Below are 19,575 nucleotides of genomic sequence, written 5' to 3'. Positions count from 1 at the left end.
GGTAAAAGGTATTGGGCAAAAATAAATACCTAGGTAAGGTAAAGGTACTTAAATTTCCCAGTACCTAGGTAAAGGTAAAAGGTAAATATATTGTTTTTTTATTTTTTTATAATTTTTTTTGTTTTGTTCAATGTAATCATTTACACTTAAAAAAAGACTAGTTTTCAGTTTTTAGTCGTCTTAATCAAACAATATCTTTTCATTTCATTTAAATTTAAATGTTATAATTTTGTGCATATATTTTTAAAACACGCGGCATGAATAATTGTATGCACGTATCACTTCATTAATGTATTTATGAAACCCTCATGTACATATTTGGCGCGCAAAATTCCGTATGTAGAAACATTGACTATATATTGTGCCGTTTGTTTACGTACATACGGCATTTTTGCGCGCCAAATACACTTTGGTTTCATAAACAAATTGATGTAGTGATGGGAACATACATACGTGCACAAAATTAAATAAAATAAAACTGCGATTAGTTTTAACTTCACAAAACAAACAATAGAACGGCTGAATTCCAATGACTTTTAATGCTCCGTTCCGACTATTACTATTTCGAAACGAAACGATACAATGAAACGATACTACAGTGTCGCAGTCAGACTTGGCTATTTTAAATCATAGCAATGTTTAATACCTATGTAAGTACCTTAATAATTCCAAAGGTATATAAAAATCTGTATCTAGGTAAGGTAAAAGGTACTCAATTATTTTTATACCTAGGTAAGGTAAAAGGTACCACTAAATTGTACCTAGGTACGTACCTAGGTAAAAGTATCTAGGTATGTCCCAACACTGCTTAAGCACCACAAGCAGATCCGTATTTCTACGGCTGTTTCGAAGTAATTCCGTTACAGTGCTTAATAGCGCAAGCCACTTCTCATGTCGATTGCAACGCGAACCAGGCCCGAATAGCCAAAGCATTTTGCATGAAAAATACTATCGCACGAATGGCAAGGAAGACTCTGTTGTCCAGCCAAAATCAACGACTTGCATTTCTTAGAACAACAGACAGCCATTATCGCAATATTCCGAACCACAGTGCAAAGAGAAAAAGCTACGAGAGAAAGAGAGCGGGAGAGAGTGAGCGGGAGTGAGTAAGCGGGAGAGCGTTAGTTTTAGCTGTGCCAACAACAACGTTTTATTCGGGAGTGCGGGAAAGCGGGTAACTACCGTATAGATTCTTACCGCTCCAAACAGCGTTTGGTAGAAAGGGAGAGTGCAATTAGATAAAAGAATAACAACAAACACTGCACAGAAACTGGGCGTGCAAACTAATTTTGTTAATTTAAACACAAAACAATCACTATGATCTCGCGAAGCGAACGGATGTTGTTAGGGACATAAAAAGCTATATAAATGTAAGGTATTTTGAATTAAACCACGATGGTTTATGGACAAAAAGAACAAAAATTCGGAGCGCAAGACAAAAACACGACCGTTCACTGAAAGAGCGAAAGCCGTGGTATCCGGGTCGCTTAAGTCATATTTTCTACCCTTCCCACAGGGGGTCACAGTGACAGGCCAATTTGGGTCAAATCTCAGAATCAATCGATTCGATAGAGGATTGAATTATAAGGATCGGTTTTTAATTTTTTTTAAACTCTTACCATTTATTTGAAAAAAAATTTTAAAAAATGTTAAAATATTTTTCTGAAAGATATTAAGATATCCCACAAAGTTGCATACCAAATATTAAAATAACTCAAACGAGTCTCAAGTGCTGCTTAGCTGAAAAAACGGAGCTAATTTACAAAAAGATTTTTTAAAAATAAATAAAAACGGTAGGAGTTTAAAAAACAAGAGAGAACGCTATAGTCGGGTTGGTGTCCCGATCTCAGCGTTCATACAGACGGACAAACGGACATGGCTAGATCGACTCGGCTAGTGACCCTGATCAAGAATATATATACTTTATGGGGTCGGAAACGCTTCCTTCTAGGTGTTACATACTTTTGCACGAATACAATATACCCTTTTACCAAAGCGTATACATTATACAGAGAGGGCATAACTCTGACGTTCTGTTCAAACTGTTGTCGGCAAGGGGAAAAGGGGGAAAGAGCTTGTTCTATTTTTAGAATTCGTTTATTGAGTACACAATGCATAAGTGTAAGTGGGCTTTGTGTGTATGTGTGCGAGAACGTGGCAACACATTTTCGACAAAATTTCATTTTTGTCATTTTGATAATCGAGGGCCAACAACATTTAAAAGTCGAAAAGGCTTTTCTGTCCAACATTTTCAACTCGGTCAATGGTCGTGCTGGTTAAAGCGTTGATCAGCGATGTTGATGCGAGTTCGATCCCCGCAAGGGTCAGACGTTTTCTAATATATTTTTTTTTCTTTTTTTGATGTCTCGAAATATATATATATTTATACCCGTTACTCGTAGAGTAAAAGGGTATATTAGATTCGTGCAAAAGTATGTAACAGGTAGAAGGAAGCGTTTCCGACCCTATAAAGTATATATATTCTTGATCAGGGTCACTAGCCAAGTCGAACTAGCCATGTCCGTCTATCCGTCTGTCCGTCTGTATGAACGCTGAGATCTCGGAAACTACAAAAGCTAGAAGGTTGAGATTTTCCACACATATTCTGGGCCCTCCTACGCAGCGCAAGTTTATTTCAGCCGAGCGCCACGCCCCCTCTAACGCCCACAATCGCCCACTAACGATTTTAAAATGTGTCCTGCGCCCACATCTTTAAAGAATTTCGAGAAGTATAAATGCAATTTTGTTGTGTATATTTATACCTATCGAAATGTAGAAGACATTTTTCAAGTCGGACCATTCATTAAAAAGTTATACGCAATAAAAATATCTGCATATATCTATCTCCCTCGCACTCCCTTTAGCTTAGCTACGATTATAGTCGGGACACGAACCCGAGTACAGCGTTCGCACTCCCTTTAGCTGAGTGACGGGTATTAAATAGTCGGGACACCAGCCCGACTATAGCGTTCTCCCTTGTTTTTTTATTATTTTAGTTAAAAGCTAAACAATAATTAATGGTAGGGTCTTGCAAAAAAAGAAATCCAATTTTTTTATATTTTTTTCTTGTAGATTAAGGGCTAGTACTCAACCCAACAAAAAGTCGTCTAAAACAAAAACTTCATATGAAACAAAATTTTTTGACGTTGATTTTCATATGAAGTTTTTTGTTTTGGACGACTTTTTGTTGGGTTGAGTACTAAGCCTTACATCTTAAGATTATACAAAAAAGTTTTAAGTCAATCTAAAAGAACTTTGGAAGTTAGGATGTAATTAGTACTAGTAAAATTTTTCTTTTTGATTTTGCACGGCGTAATAAAATATTTAAAGTAAAAAAATAAAAAATAAAACTCCCCAGGGGGCGGGTTTTTTCTATTCTTTAACGAAATGTAAAAGAAGAATGGAAATTCGTCAATTTTTGGTGGAGATACAGTGAACACCGCAAAACGTCTTTTTAAAGTGCTCTATACGTGTTTTACATGTGACATGTTTTTCTCGAAACCACGTTTTTAAAAGTCCGTGTTTATCGGCATTTCTAAACGGCTCATCGATCGTTTTTAAATTTGTCGCATATTTTTCTGCATAAAAAAACCCGCCCCCAGGGAATCGTTTTTTTTTTAAACTTTAAATATTTTTTTGTTAAGCCCAAAGTCAAATTTTTTAGCTGAAATCGCATTCTTGACTTTGAAAAATCAAAAAAAATTTCTTGAAATTAAAAAAGTAAAGAACGGGCTTTCCAGGGCCGGGTTTTTTTTAATTCTTAAGCGAAATGTAAAAACAAATGTAAAAATGGAAATCCAATCATTTTTGGCGGTGGTAAAGAAATTATTCAATGTTATTTAAATGACACTCAATAATATACAAAAGGTTTGAATTAAATCCATCTTACCAGTTTTTATAGAAAAAATCGAAAAGCTAGTTTGTTTTTTAATGCCAACAAAATACTCTTAAAAAAAAAAAAAAAAAAAAACCCGCAAGAAATTGAAATTCTACAACGGGATTTGATCCCCGTACCGCTTAGATTGGTAGTCAGATGTCTTATCCACTGGGCCAAATGGCAAGTAGTGCCGCGGCCGACTAGATTCCAAGTAGAATCGAATTCTAAGGTTAAACTGCGGGTTCCACCGCTAGAACCCGCCATACGACAGACTTTTTTATATGGGATGTCCTCTCTATGTATGTATACTCTTTGCTCTTACTCTACGAGTAACGGGTATAAAAATAAGAAAGGAAGTTAACTGCGTTGCAAACATCTGACTGAAATTATAATACCCTCTGCAGGGGAATAAAAAAAAAACGATCCTTATATTTCAATCCTCTATCGAAAAAAAAAGTTTCGATTGATTTTGAGATTTTATCCAAATTGGCCTGTCACGTTTCACTTGGAATGAGCCCTTCCTAAATGTATTTCTATGTGTCATGTGCACCTTTATGCAGATGAGTGTATCAGAATTAGGTACAATGAGATTAAACATATAAATAACTAGCAGGGTCTGTAGCCCGCAGCTTCGCCTGCGGAAATTAAAATTGAAAATTAAGCATTGCTCTATCTTTGGTACTTATTTTAAATTTAAAAAATTCCTAATTTTTATTCTATAAACCGAGAAAAGATTTTATCAGAACTTTTTCCCTTGATATCCGTAAAAACAAAAATATTTTGTCCTTTGAAAACTACTTAAAAAAAAACATATGTCTTTTTTAAATCTTTTTGAAATTATTATGGATTGTTTGCATAAGTTAGCAGATGGACATAACAGAAACAAACAGATTCCTTTTTCGACACAAATCCTTACACTAATTTCATTCAAAACATTAGTATTTTGTCCAAAACATATTATTATTACCATAGCTCGCAAATAACTGTTGACCGATTCGTGCGGTCCCCAAATAACTGTTTTTCTCTGAGACTTTAAGCAAACAATCAGAGAGCAACCGATTGAATTGTTCGTACAGAAATTTTGCTCGCACTCAGGTGACGAGCAGTTTTTTCGGCTTTCTTTTGCTCGGCTCGCTTACAGACTGATTGCTCCTGAACGACGTTTCAAAAAGTCTTTTGCGCATGTGTTAACGTTAACGTGCTTGGGCGATATTGCTCTCCCTTTCACTCGCACGTACTTTCAAAGGGAATACATTGCATAGTTGTATTAGTGAAAAGACTTTTTGCGATGACTTTTTCAGTCAATCGGTCTTTTCATAAGTCTCCCTGTGCGAGCGACATTCGTATCTCTCATTGAACGAGGTTCGTAACAGAGCGTCTCACGAACAGCTCAACGTAAAAGGCTCAACCGAAAACCAAAACGAAAGGAAACGAAGTGTGCTGCCAGAGAGAGAACGAGGGGCATGCTATTTTTCGGTTGTTCTCGGGAGTAGAGCGTAAGGAAAAAAACGGTTAACAGTTATTTGCATGCTTTGATTATTACACTAATTTCATTCAAAACATTAGTACTTTGTCCAAAACATATTATTTAAATATAGAATGTCATACTGCGTTGAGCATGTAATTAAATTCCCAATCCATTGCCATTAAAGCCTAGAAATATTATTTGAAAAAAAATTTATTTAAGAAAAAAATAGATAGGATACGAATTTGATTAAATTTACATGTTAAAAATATTAAACTCTTTTTAAATTTCGGAGAGTTTTGACTATTGCTGTCCCGCTCTTACCCAGATAAATTTATGCATTTTTTTGTATGAATTAAGAGTGCAAAAATATGAATTTCAAAGCAGTACTTTATCGAAAACAAAGCAAAAAACTGCCAAAATATGGATTATCACGCCGCGTTAAGTATGTAATTCAATTCCAAATCGATTAGCGTTTACCTCTGGAAAAAAAACTTGTTTTCTTAAAAAAAATTGCTAAAAGTTTTACATAGCTCTCCAACAACCAATATATTAATTTTGATTAAGATTTAAAAAATTTGAGGAAATATTTTTAATTTAAGTTCGCCTTGAAATGTTACAACCGCTTCAAAATGTGATGGGATGTTTATCCTTCGACAGTTAAAAAAAATTAATGTCTCCAATTCTTATTTTAAAAACAAGAGAGAACGCTATCGGTCCCTTAAAACAAATCCTGTTGATATTGGCCTTGCTACCTCGTTCTACATTTTCTATTTCTATTTTCTATTTCTATTTTTTGTTTTTTAAAGATGCAATTTTGAAACTATTTAAACCGAGTTATGTTTACTCTTTGTAAAGATTTTAATTCTTGATAATTAATTAGTTACCTAAGAATGTAGCAAAGCTAATTTTATGCACATGGGTAAGTACAAACCAAATACTCTTGGCGAATTTGCTACCGGGGGGTTTTTGGAAGGTATCCACAGTACACAACTATTATAAGGGAAACAAATATGCGGAGCAATGTTTTGCTTTATTTATTTGACTAATTTAAGAAAAGACATCAAGAAAGGCAATTCCAAATTACTGCATTTTATCATTTATATTTTGTTTCAGGTTTTTTTGTTTTCACATTAATTTTTCACCTTGATTAGAATTATATTAATAATAGGGAAGGCAGGTGGGCGGGGAAGCCGTGAATCAAATTGTTTAAACAGTTGAATTTGTTTAAACAATATGAGCACGTGTAATAAAGAGCAAGAGAATCAATTGGTTTGAATATTTAATGTTCTTTTAATATTATCAATGCGATTTGAATTTTAGTTCACAAAAATCGGTTACAAAATGTCTTATGTAAGTATGTTGTGGAAATGTAAATGAAATATTCTTTTAGCAAAAGGATATCAGTATTATCTAGAATTTGAATTTGAGCGAATCTCAATTCCTTAGTCACCTGCAATGCACACACAAACGTACACACGCATATACATATGTATCTAATGGCTGTGTGTGTAAAATACGCACTTTTTTGATATATTTATTTTGTGCGTGTGTGTGTAGGGGAGAGTGGGGGAATTTCGTCACAGGGGCAATTTCGTCACCTGCAATATCTCGGAATCCATAAGTCGTAAAAATACATAATTTTTTTGTTTTAGTCCTCCAAGACGGCCAGACACAACCAATGCATTTGTTTTGCACAGAAGGCCAAGATAATTAAGCTATAATATTAAATGTGTTTTAACAGTTCAAAAGCTACATTTAGTTCTCGACGAAATTGTTTCTGTATGCCACAATTCAAAAGGAATAAGATACACGATTTTTTATATAATACACAGTGCTATAATGTGCATTTCTGCGTCAGTGATTTTTAACTTCGCGCCTAATTTCAGAAGAAAAATAATTATTTCTAAAAAAGTACTGTCTGGGGAAATTTCGCCACCCTACGCTAAGGGTAAATTCGCACCTATTTTAAATACATATTTTTATATTTGACGAGCTGGCTAACCAACAGACTACCAGCAGCAGCAACAAATATAGGACATCAACAAAAATGGTACGCTTGATCAGTGTAGCATATTTACAGGCGTTAAACTCCCTACATTTTTCAGGTGACGAAATTGCCCCGGTGGTGTGCCCCCCCTGTGTGGCAAGATTGCCCCAGTATATTGGTTTTACATTTTATTTTTTTATAAATCACCAAGGTAATTAAAAAAATAGGGGAATGTCACATTTTAAAGCTTGGTGCTAACCGCATTCAACAATAAAAATAGAAATATGATAACGTGTCTCAAGATGGACAAAAAATAGCTTTGAAAAAATGCTGACGAAATTCCCCCACTCTCCCCTACATAGCAGAGCAAATCATTGTTTGTTTTTGTTTTTTACAAATCCAAAGTTTGTCGATAACTCAACATTTGAAAACTAATAAATAGTTTGCTTATCGGGCTTTTGCATTTTAAAACAAGAGAGAACTCTATAGTCGGGTTGGTGTCCCGACTATTTAATACCCGTCACTCAGCTAAAGCGAACGCTGTACTCGGGTTGGTGTCCCGACTATAATCGTAACTCAGCTAAAGGGAGTGCGAGGGAGATAGATATATAAATTTTGATTGCGTATAACTTTTTAATGAATGGTCCGATTTGAAAAATGTCTTTCACATTTCGATACACAACACAACAAAATTGCATTTATACTTCTCGGAAATCTTTAAAGATGTGGGCGCGGGACCCATTTTAAAATCGTTAGTGGGCGATTGTGGGCGTTAGAGGGGGCGTGGCGCTCGGCTAAAATAAACTTGCGCTGCGTAGGAAGCCAAAGAATATGTGTGGGAAATCTTAACCTTCTAGCTTTTGTAGTTTTCCGAGATCTCAGCGTTCATACAGACGGACAGACGGACAGACGGAGAGACGGACAGACAGACGGACAGACGGACATGGCTAGATCGACTCGGCTAGTGACCCTGATCAAGAATATATATACTTTATAGGGTCGGAAACGCTTCCTTCTAGCTGTTACATACTTTTGCACGAATACAATATACCCTTTTACTCTACGAGTAACGGGTATAAAAACAGAAGCAATTTTAAGGAAAATTTCGACTGTAAAATTCAGCTTAATGGGATTTCTGTAAGGTCTACCGATATTTTAAAATTTAACGTTTACTTAAGAAAAAGGCGCAAAAGAAAAGATTTGCGATATAATCGATTTTTTTTGGCTGTGGTATTTTCATTTTCCCCTTGCGCGGTCACACTTAAATTGCGACAGCAGGACATACATATGTACATACATACATGCGCCAGCAGAACATACATACAAACATATGGGGACGCGTGACGTCACATCAGGTTAGCCAAATTTGAAAATATTGGGGACTTGGTTAAGGATGCTGAATCTCCAAGAAATTTAAATGCAGTTATTTGCGGGTATGCCATAAGCTTATGAACATCACATTTTTAAACCATTTTAACAACATTTATAACAGAGAAATGGCTAAAGAAAGAATTAAAAAAAAAACAAATCGAATTTTGGGGCACTTTGGGGTCGTTTTTATACCCTTGTAGAGGGTATTATAATTTCAGTCAGATGTTTGCAACGCAGTGAAGGAGACGTTTCCGACCACATAAAGTATATATATTCTTGATCAGCACCAATAGCCGAGTCTATCTAGCCATGTCCGTCTGTCCGTCTGTCCGTCTGTCCGTCTGTCCGTCTGTCCGTCTGTCCGTCTGTCCGTTTCTATGCGAACTAGTCTCTCAGTTTTAAAGCTATCGCGATGAAACTTTCCCGAAAGCCTTCTTTCTATTGCAGGTAGTACATATGTCGGAGCCAGCCGGATCGGACCACTATATCTTAAGGGTCCCAAACAAATATAAGAAAATTCATTGTAACTTTGTAGGAAGTAGGCGTTTTGATTCTTGACTACTTAAAAACAAAATTGAAATAAATCGAAACGCTGAATCTGGAATCCCTGGAACTGCACCGAGTGAGTATTCTTTTATCTACAAGGGTATATAAGCTTCGGCTGGCCGAAGGTAGCTTCCTTTCTTGTTTGTTCTAAAAAGTACCCCTTACGCGGCTCCTAATTATTTTAGTAATTACTGTGATTTTTCTAGATTTTTAGGTCAATCCGTTCTGGGTGGAATTTGCTACTGACCGTTTTTTAATCAAGACAAATATTGATATAGATTGCCAAATCCAAATGCCTATTAATATACAAAAATTCGATTAATTTCAGCTCCCTTCCGAAGATCCAGGTAAAAAATGTTGAAATAGACTTTGTTGAGCGATCCACAAACCTAGGAATAGAATTTAACTCCACTTTAACTTGGGATGAAAACTTCACTCAAAGCGTGCGGCATACTGAGGCAATTATCTTTAACCCAAGAACTAATTCCGCAAAATATCAGGATGCTAGTGGCGATCCCAATATTGTTCAAAATTGAAGGCAACTTCAATTCAATTAAACGATTTTTATTAATTTTAGACCGTAGGAATCACATTACAAGTCATGTAAATAAAATTTTCGATTTAAGCTTTGAGTCGCGGATTAAGGTAAAAACCTTGCTATTTCTGTATAAATTCTTACTTAGAAAAGAGACAAAATACCTACCTAAACAATTGCAATTAGCTTCCTCGGCCAGAACAGACAACATTGTCTGTAAAAAATTAAAACGTGCGATGACTGAAAAGCACTTTTTATTCAGGCCGTTCGCTATTGAAATGACCTCATTGAAGGGCAGTAGCTAATTTTATTAGTTTTCAATTTTCTTCTTTCTTTTTAAATTTTCCTCTTTCTTTCCCTATTATTTAAGCATTTATGTAATTTTCTGTAAGTTTCTAAATGTCAAAATAATTATTGTATTTTTAAATGAAATGGTTCCTTTAGTTCCTAAGTAACAAAGTGACCGATGTTACTCAAAAAGACATACCAGCCTGTTCCAGTTTTCACTCGGAAGTGAATTTCATTTCATGCTGGCGGAAAGTCCGCCTCTCAAATGCTTGGCGCATGGTTTCCTTGTGAATTTTTCGGAAGTTAACAGAGTAACAACAAGGGATATTTGAATCCGTGCAGTTCTTTCGGAAGTGAGTCATGGAACAGGTCTGGAAAATTCGATTCCGTGTGAATCTTTCGGAAGTAAAAACTAGAACAGGGCCGATAGTCTTACTTCATCAGGATATTAAATTTATTTGTTTTAAATTAATTTTAAATTAAATCAAAGTAAGTGTACCGCGACCTGTTCAGATCTATTGTACCCCCATTCAGAGCGTACAGCTCTGAAATATTAAAACTTATATTTGTATAATTGTAGGGAAGAAGGGGGCACGAATAGTAAAAGTTTGGTTAGACATAGCAGCCATAAATAAAGAGCCATCGGAATAGCTATACTTTTTTCCCACATCATTTTAATGTCAATTGCAAAGACTTCGAGAATCGTTGCAAAATGTTAATATACTTTTTAAACTAGTATAGCCCTAGTACCGGGATAAAACAGAACGAAACGTACTTTCGCTGTTAAATAAGGTTATAGGTCTTTGACTCGGAGGTCTACATTTTTGTAAGTTTATTGTTTTTATATCCGTTACTTGTATTTTTTACCCGTTCACGCCCCCTCTAAATTTAATCAAATAAAAACACCTCTAAACGAGGTAAAAAACTAGTGACGATCGCACCTTCAACGTACAAAAGTTCTGATATCAACTTTTGTGACGAAAAATGATTTTAGATGCGACTAAATAAGTACGCTATCTAAAATTTACTCGTTCGGCCCGCTTTAGCAAATATTTAATATCTACACGAAAGTTTTTTGTTGTAGCGTGCCGAATGAATAAATTTTAGGTAACGTACTTATTTAGTCGCATCTAAAATCATTTTTCGTCACAAAAGTTGATATCAGAACTTTTGTACGTTGAAGGTGCGATCGTCACTAGTTTTTTACCTCGTTTAGAGGTGTTTTTATTTGATATCAGAAGTTTTTGTTTGTTTACTTTTGCTCTCATAGGTGCTAATATAAACATTTAAATTTAAATTGGTCAATCATAATTTGTAAGCCATTGTATTTAAACAAATTAAGTTAAAAAGGCGTTTAAGTATTTCAAAATACCTTTTAAACGAGGTATGGCACATGTCTGTACCTTTAGTAGTGTAGAACTTACAAACTAACGAAATTTAGTCATTTTTAGCTTTTTCCCGCTAAAGTAGCGGCTTTTTCCAAAAGTCGTAGAACAAAAGATTCCTATATGGAACTCTTAAGTGCAAATTTACTGATTCCATGACCCTAAAATACAGTTCGGATACCCTCACACAAAATTCAATACTCAGGAAGCTTTAGTTGTTCGAGCTGGCAAAAGTGGCTATTTTCGTATAAAAATAACTTTTAAACGTGACTTTTTACAGTAATGTGTTATATACCAAAATTTAAGGAATCTCAAGGGCTATACAGTTTAAGGGTTTAAAGAAAATCGTTAGAGCCGTTTTTGAGAAAAATAAAAAAAAGGTAAAAAAAAAGTTTTAAAAAATTGTCTTTTGTTCATATTTTTTTAACTATTAGATTTACACAAATTGCATATAGAAGGCGTTTATAGCATTTAAAAATACCTTTTAAACGAGATGCAGCACAAGTCTGTAGCTTTAGTAGTATAGAAGTTACGGCTTTCCGAATTTTAGCTATTTATAGCTGTTTTCCCGCTAAACTAGCGAGTTTTTCCAAAAGTGGTAGAACAAAAGTTTTTCATATCGATGTGATGAACGTCATATCAAATTTTCAAAACTTAAAAAACATGTTTTGGACAAATTGACAAACTGAGAAGACTCATTTTGGGAAGACAAAGAAAATCTTATTTTGGCTATAACTTTTGAACGGAGCGTCGGATTTTGACAAATGACCCCTCATTCGACGGGTATTTTCAAAAGGAATACAACTAAAACATTGCGAGGGGGCATTTATCCCTACCGGCCCCAACAGCTCCAAATTTCGAAATTTTCACTTTTTTACTTTCACCGCTCTCTCTCCCAAGCCAATTGATTTTCTTAGGGCCGGTTTCTCGAGTCCCTGTCAAAGTCCCTGATAGCTATCTGTTCGAAAAACTTAAATACCAGATAAACTGTTCGTAAAAGCAATTCCGCTTTCTCGATTGCTTTAATTTATCTGAACGAGAAACAATTACAGAGTGCTGTTAACGCACAGAATTGTGCTGTAGAGCGCAAAAAATGGCGTGCTTCGATTATTTCATCAGCTGTTTGGGTATAATTCAAAGGAAAAGTCAGCTGTGATTTCGTTTCTTCTTCTTAGTTGGCTCTGGGAAATCAGCTGTCATTCTATCGAGTCGAAAACGCTTAACAGGGACTCCGAGTCCCTGTCAAAGTTAGCTCTCACATTGATGCTCGAGAAAGCCAAAATGCCTTAGCAGGGACTTTATCTGTTCGAGAAATGTTAGCCGGCACTCGAGAAACCGGCCCTTAAAGTCTTGGTATGCAATCCTTTAAGTTTTTGCAATACCTTTCGATTGGTGTATTACTCATTACGATCGGACTATCACAGCAGATTTTCAATTTTGCGGTAGTAGTAGTCTTCGCACACTCTCCTGGTGCGCTTCGTCACTACATGGACTGCCGTCCATAGTGATTTTGAATCTTATTCTTTAAAGAATTCAGAGAAGTATAAATTCAATTTTGTTGTGTATACTCATACCTATCGAAATGTAGAAATTTTTTAAATCAGACTATTCGTTAAAAAGTTATGCCCGATCAAATTTTTATGACGCCCTTTAGCTAAGTAACAGGTATCTGATAGTCGGAGCATCTCTTGTTCTTCCTTGACTTCTACAATTCCATTATTCCTTAAAAATTTTAACATTTTTGCCGCCCTCATCGAGCTCTTGCTTACAGATTTGACCATGAGCGCAACCAATCTGCAGAAGTCATAAAAAATAAAGTAAAGACCATGTGTTATTAATGATAACTCATCATAAAGTACTTTCTACTATTTTCACCTCATGATGTTTTAGCTAAATACCACGAAGATTGAAGACCAACAAAATATTTAATTTTGCCGATTTTCCCTTCTTACAGGTAGTCGATGTAGATCAACCCTTGTGAGTCCCAAAAAATGGTGTCCATCACCTTACCGGCCGATAAGACAGTCTTAGCCTCGTAGCCTCCTAGGGTGTAAATGTCTTGGGAAGTTTAACACAAAACCAATCAAACTGAATAGGTTATCGGTTCAATCCCCAGTCTTTGTAAATTATTTTTTTTTTGTCTTTTGTTTGCTAGGTGATGGTTTAGTTTTATTTTAAACTTAGTTTAATCTGTCTTAGGCAAAATATATGTGAAAAATCACTGTTTTTGAACTATGTCACACTTAAATTCATAAACCTTTTTAGGGCATTACAAAATGTGATGCGTGTATGGTTTAATCAGTTAGTGTGTCTACAAATCCAAAGGTCCCGGGTTCAAGTCCTAGAGAGGGCGACTTGCCTCAAAAAAAGTAAGTTTGTTTTAATTCCATTTAATTATCATTTCCCGTATTAATAGTGTTCCAGCAATCGCTTTGCCACCGATATATTAGCCGATAGTATCGGCTATAAAAATTAGTGGATGTTATTTAAATGACACTTTATAATAAACAATTGGTTTGAATTAAATCCATCCAACCAGTTTTTATAGAAAAAATCGCAAAGTTACCCCCCCTACCCTGAAAAATGGACCAGTTCGTTACAAGGGAATGGACATAACTTGAACTAGTTAACCTTCCTGTCCCAACTAGTATTTTACAGGACCAAAACTGATTCCGTTTCCTGCAGGGAATGAACTGCTTTTTAAACAATTTTAATATACATTTTTTTTTCAACAATAGCACCAAACCACAAAAGGGTAATTTTTCACCGATATGTCCCTGCTCACATCGATTGATTTACAAATATAAAGACAATAACAATAATAACTCACACAGGTCAACAAAATGGACTTTATTTAAAGGTGCAGGCCTATTGGCATTAAAATATGTTAATATAGACGTAAATAAGCATATCTGCATACTTAGTTTTTGCGTTTAACGGGTGGTATTCGGGCAATCGCGGTTGGAAAAAAATAGCAACATTTAATGTTTTGATTTATGATATCTTTGAGGGTCTGTAGTCAATTATAATAAAACCTATACCAAAAAATTGCTTAGATGCCCTTTTACATAATTGCATTTAAGGTTCCATCCTAATTTGATTTAATCAAAGCCTATGAGTCATTGAAGTAATTTGTTCACCTCTGTTCCCAACCAACTTGATGCGGTGAACAGGCTTAAAAAAATACAAAGAAAAATATGTGCCCTAAAATATTTTACAGGCATCTAGAGCAGCGGTCGGCACACACATACGTTGACATTTTGTTTTATATTTGTGTGAGTAATTTGCACTGGGCAGCTCATCGATGTGTGTGTGCAGAGCGCTGTTCTACGTTATACGTGTGCGAGCAGCGCGCCGGCAGAACAAAACCCTATGCTCACTTAATAGGGCGCTGCCGACCGCTGATCCGAACTTTTAAGACAAATAAGACCATTGTACGTCAAAGAATGAAATTTATAGAATTTTTTCCTTAAGAACGGGAAAAGTAACAATTATTATACCCGTTACTCGTAGAGTAAAAGGGTATATTGTATTCGTGCAAAAGTATGTAACAGGGAGAAGGAAGCGTTTCCGACCCCATAAAGTATATATATTCTTGATCAGGATCCCTAGCCGAGTCGATCTAGCCATGTCCGTCTGTCCGTCTGTCCGTCTGTCTGTCCGTCTGTCCGTCTGTCCGTCTGTCTGTCTGTATGAACGCTGAGATCTCAGAAACTATAACAGCTAGAAGATTGGCATTTTGCATGCAGATTTTAGGAGTTCCTACGCAGCGCAAGTTTGTTTCAAAATGGTGCAACGCCCCCTTTAACGCCCACAATCGCTTATATACGATTTTAAAAATTTTAATATTTTGGAAAAGTAAAAATGCAGTTTTATTGTGTTTATCAATACCTATCGAAATGTAGAAGAATTTTTTCAAATCGGACCATTCGTTAAAAAGTTATGCGTGATCAACGTTTTCTATCTCTATCTCCATCTCCCTCGCACTCCCTTTACCTGTAACGGGTATCTGATAGTCGGGGCACCCGACTATGACGTTCCCTCTTGTTTTTAAATCCCATTTTACATAAATATCTGACACATTCGTAAAAATGTGGCTTTTAATTTGGTTAGCAATAGGCGCCGAACATAGAATAATTATCCGGCCTGTTCCAGTTTTTACTCGGAAGTGAATTTGATTTCATGCTGGCGGATTTAAGTCCGCCTGTCAAATGCTTGGCGGAAAGTTTCCGTGTGAGTTTTTCAAAAGTTAACAGAGTAACAAAGAGGGATTTTTGAATCCGTGCATTTCTTTCGGATGTGAGTCCTGGAACAGGTCTGAGAAATTCGATTCCGTGTGAATCTTTCGGAAGTGAAAACTAGATCAGAGCCGTATATTTTTAAGGGGTTAATATGCCTAAAAAAAATCTCCCCCCACAATTTTAAGTTTTGTTACAACTGAGCACAGACCCCGAAGATATTTTAAATCAAAAAATTAAATGTTGCTACTTTTTCAAACCGCGATTGCACGAATACCACCCGTTAAACTCAAAAACTAAGTATGCAGATATGCTTATATCCGTCTATATTAACCAGTGTTGGGACATACCTAGATACTTTTACCTTACCTAGGTATACAAATAATTGAGTACCTTTTACCTTACCTAGGTATTTATTTTTATATACCTTTGGAATTATTAAGGTACTTACATAGGTATTAAACATTGCTCTGATTTAAAATAGCCAAATCTGACTGCGACACTGTAGTATCGTTTCATTGTATCGTTTCGTTTCAGAATTGTAAAAGTCGGAACGCAGCATTAATAATTCAGCCGTTCTATTGTTTGTTTTGTGAAGTTAAAACTAATCGCAGTTTTTTTTATATAATTTTGTGCACGTATGTATGTTCCCATCACTACATCAATTTATTTATGAAACCAAAGTGTATTTGGCGCGCAAAAATGCCGTATGTACGTAAACAAACGGCATATACATGCATATGCACAATATATAGTCAATGTTTCTACATACGGAATTTTTGCGCGCCAAATATGTACATGAGGGTTTCATAAATACATTAATGAAGTGATACGTGCATAAAATTATTCATGCCGCGTGGTTTAAAAATATATGCACAAAATTAAAACATTTAAATTTAAATGAAATGAAAAGATATTGTTTGATTAAGACGACTAAAAACTGAAAACTAGTCTTATTTTAAGTTTAAATGATTACATTGAACAAAACAAAAAAAATTATAAAAAATAAAAAATACCTTATAAATACCTTTTACCTTTACCTAGGTACTGGGAAATTTAAGTACCTTTACCTTACCTAGGTATTTATTTTTGACAATACCTTTTACCTTACCTAGGTAAAAAAACACAGTACCTTTCCCAACACTGATATTAACACAATTTAATGCCGATAGGGCTGCACCAAAAACACTGTAGGCCTGTGTTATAAGACACTGAAGAGACTCCATATAACAAGACATGACTGATATCAATTATATTTATCACAAAGAACACGAAAAGGGTCATTAAGGGCAAAATTTTACCTGCACAATGGCAAAGACAGGGGCCGAAACCGGCGAATTGTCCTGCATGGTACATTCCAGTTTAGGGAACTTGGGAGAAAGGAGGAGTCGACATCACCATTTATTAATTTGTGTATGAAAATTACACTCCAACATATTTTGGTTAGTGTTAGCGTTTGCGGTGACCATGAACAATACTCTAACGATGGCCGAACAAGAGATACATATAACAAGAACAAGAGATACATATACCTATAAAAGCTTGGTTGTATAAGGGTCTTCAAACTCCTCTGAGCAACGCTTCGTAAAGGCTAAAAGGCTTTATTATAAATTAGTGGTATGTGATCATTAAAACAAAGTTTATGCTCAAATGAAACTCCCACGTCTTGTACAGTAGAAATACGTTAAAGGACATTGTCATTACATTGGATTACAACAATAAAAAGTCATAACATTACATTTACAAAAGTTAAGATATCAATTATTGAGTTTGCACCAAGTCTGTAAATAGTCAAGATGTAATTAAAGACGAAAGCAAGAATCCGGCAATGACATGGAGAAACACAATTTAACATCGTCAGCATTAAAACAGTTGCGGACCTAATAACTTGAGGTACACAAAAAAAACGATGTAAAATCAACTATTTAATAGTAAAAACTGCCCCAACCAAAAAAAAAATAGAAAATGCCCCAAAAAAGAGTAATTACCTATAAAATAATAGATGACCTACAAAATAGTATTTTACCCGAAAAAAATTGTTGGTTTTTTTTAAATTTATTTTTATACCCGTTACTAGTAGAGTAAAAGGGTATATTGTAATCGTGCAAAAGTATGTAACAGCTAGAAGGAAGCATTTCCGATCCCATAAAGTATATATATTCTTGATCAGGGTCACTAGCGGAGTCGATATAACCATGTCCGTCTGTCCGTCCGTCTGTCCGTCCGTCTGTTCGTATGAACGCCTGCCAATCCAAAATTTTAAGACATATGATAAACGCCCCATACTATACAAGAAACACTACTATTTTTCGAGATCTCAAAATTAATCCTGTTTGTAAATCTATCACCAATAGGACCATTCGATACAGATCAAGACTCGTCTCCCACTCAAACAGACTTGCTTTCAGACTTTCCAGACCTATGAACAGAAGAAGACTAAAGAGATTGCACCCATCAGACAATTGGATACTTGGACGGCACGCTTGTGGAAGACTCATTCCAGACTTAGACGCATAGTCTGCAACTCTTTTTTTTTTATTCACTACTTTTGTTATTTTTACCATGGGTGAAAGTGAATTGAGTTCCACATAACACCCTCCAATAAACTTTTTGTTGAGCATATCGAAAAAAAAAAATGAACGCCGAGATTTCGGAAACTACAAAAGCTAAAAGGTTGAGATTTTCCACACATATTTTTTGGCTTCCTACGCAGCGCAAGTTTATTTCAGCCGAGCGGCACGCCCCCTCTAACGCCCACAATCGATTTACGATTTTAACGATTTTAAAATGTGTCCTGCGCCCATATCTTAAAAGATTTCCGAGAAGTATATATGCAATTTTGTTGTGTATATTTATACCTATCGAAATGTAGGAAACATTTTTTAAATCGGACAATTTATTAAAAAGTTTTGCGCAATCAAACAAATGTGATATATCCATCTCCCTAGTCGGGACATCAATCTCTCTTGTTTTAACTATTTTTATTTTTAAATTAATTTGTTATATTAATTTCTATGGAAGTTAATTATAGACACTTACACTTCACAGATACTTAACTGGCAAATCAGGTTTTTTGTCTCCGCTGGGAATCGAATCGAGCCCGCAATCTTCGGAGTCAAGCACTCTAACCAGTAGGCCACAGAATAATGGTTTTCGTATAGGAAAATCTATAGACTTATGCCTAGTACTCACTTCAATCGAAAAGCCTACGAAATGAAAATCTCCATACAAATTTTTGATCACGAAGTTTTCCGCCTGTCATTTTTGTATAGAAATTTTCGTTTCGTTGTCTTTTTGATTGAAGTGAGTACTAGGCCTTAAAATCGACATTTACCCAAAAGAAAAAAGGAAATCCATCATCTGCAAAAGCCGAAGATGAACTCACGACCCAGAGATTGTGAGTCGGATACTCTAACCACCCTAAGGGCCGTTTTCTCGGTAAACAACAAATGGTTTACTCGTCCTTATGTTAGCGCAGTTAGCGATAAATTTTGTCTCGGTAGTTCATCCATTGTGCCAAATTTGTGCGGTTGGATTGTGCGCAAGTGTTGCCAGATATTTGAGCGTTGTCAATCTTGTTCCACTCTTCATTCGAAAACAGGTGATTCAATTTACAGTTAAATAAAAATCAAAATTGTTAAAGTCATCCAATTTATTTTCAAATGAATTCCCGAGAGATTTATCTTCAAACTCTGTAGGATATCGTCGAATTGTCCTAAGTGCGAACCTATCGGCGCAGATATCAAGACCAAAGAAATTACTTCGAACATTACAGTGATGAAGAATTTGTTAAAAAGGTTCGCTTGCGAAAAAGCAGTGCTATTTGTTTTACAAAAAATTGTTTTGCGACTTGAATCGAAAGTAAAGAAGTAAGTGCATT

At 35.5% G+C, this 19,575-nt stretch overlaps 1 protein-coding gene across 8 annotated transcripts in view; it reads right to left on the bottom strand.

Annotated features, from left to right (window-relative positions):
* The window catches only part of rl (Mitogen-activated protein kinase rl), a 222,494-nt gene that overhangs the window by 36,337 nt on the left and 166,582 nt on the right, over positions 1–19,575 (bottom strand). For 6 of the 8 annotated variants that reach the window (XM_070212627.1, XM_070212626.1, XM_070212625.1 and 3 more), the window contains one exon: positions 10,273–10,443. The exons of the other annotated variants lie outside the window; for them this stretch is intronic. In XM_070212627.1, coding sequence (XP_070068728.1) covers positions 10,288–10,443 — 156 coding nt within the window. In that variant the 3' untranslated portion in view covers positions 10,273–10,287. Of the gene's footprint in view, positions 1–10,272; positions 10,444–19,575 lie in introns of those variants that run through there. 8 annotated transcript variants of the gene reach the window in all.

Source organism: Drosophila takahashii, chromosome 2R (genome assembly GCF_030179915.1).
Source record: "Drosophila takahashii strain IR98-3 E-12201 chromosome 2R, DtakHiC1v2, whole genome shotgun sequence".
NCBI lineage: Eukaryota > Metazoa > Arthropoda > Insecta > Diptera > Drosophilidae > Drosophila > Drosophila takahashii.
Note: the sequence above shows the minus strand (reverse complement) of the source record. Positions and strands in the feature narration are given on the sequence as shown.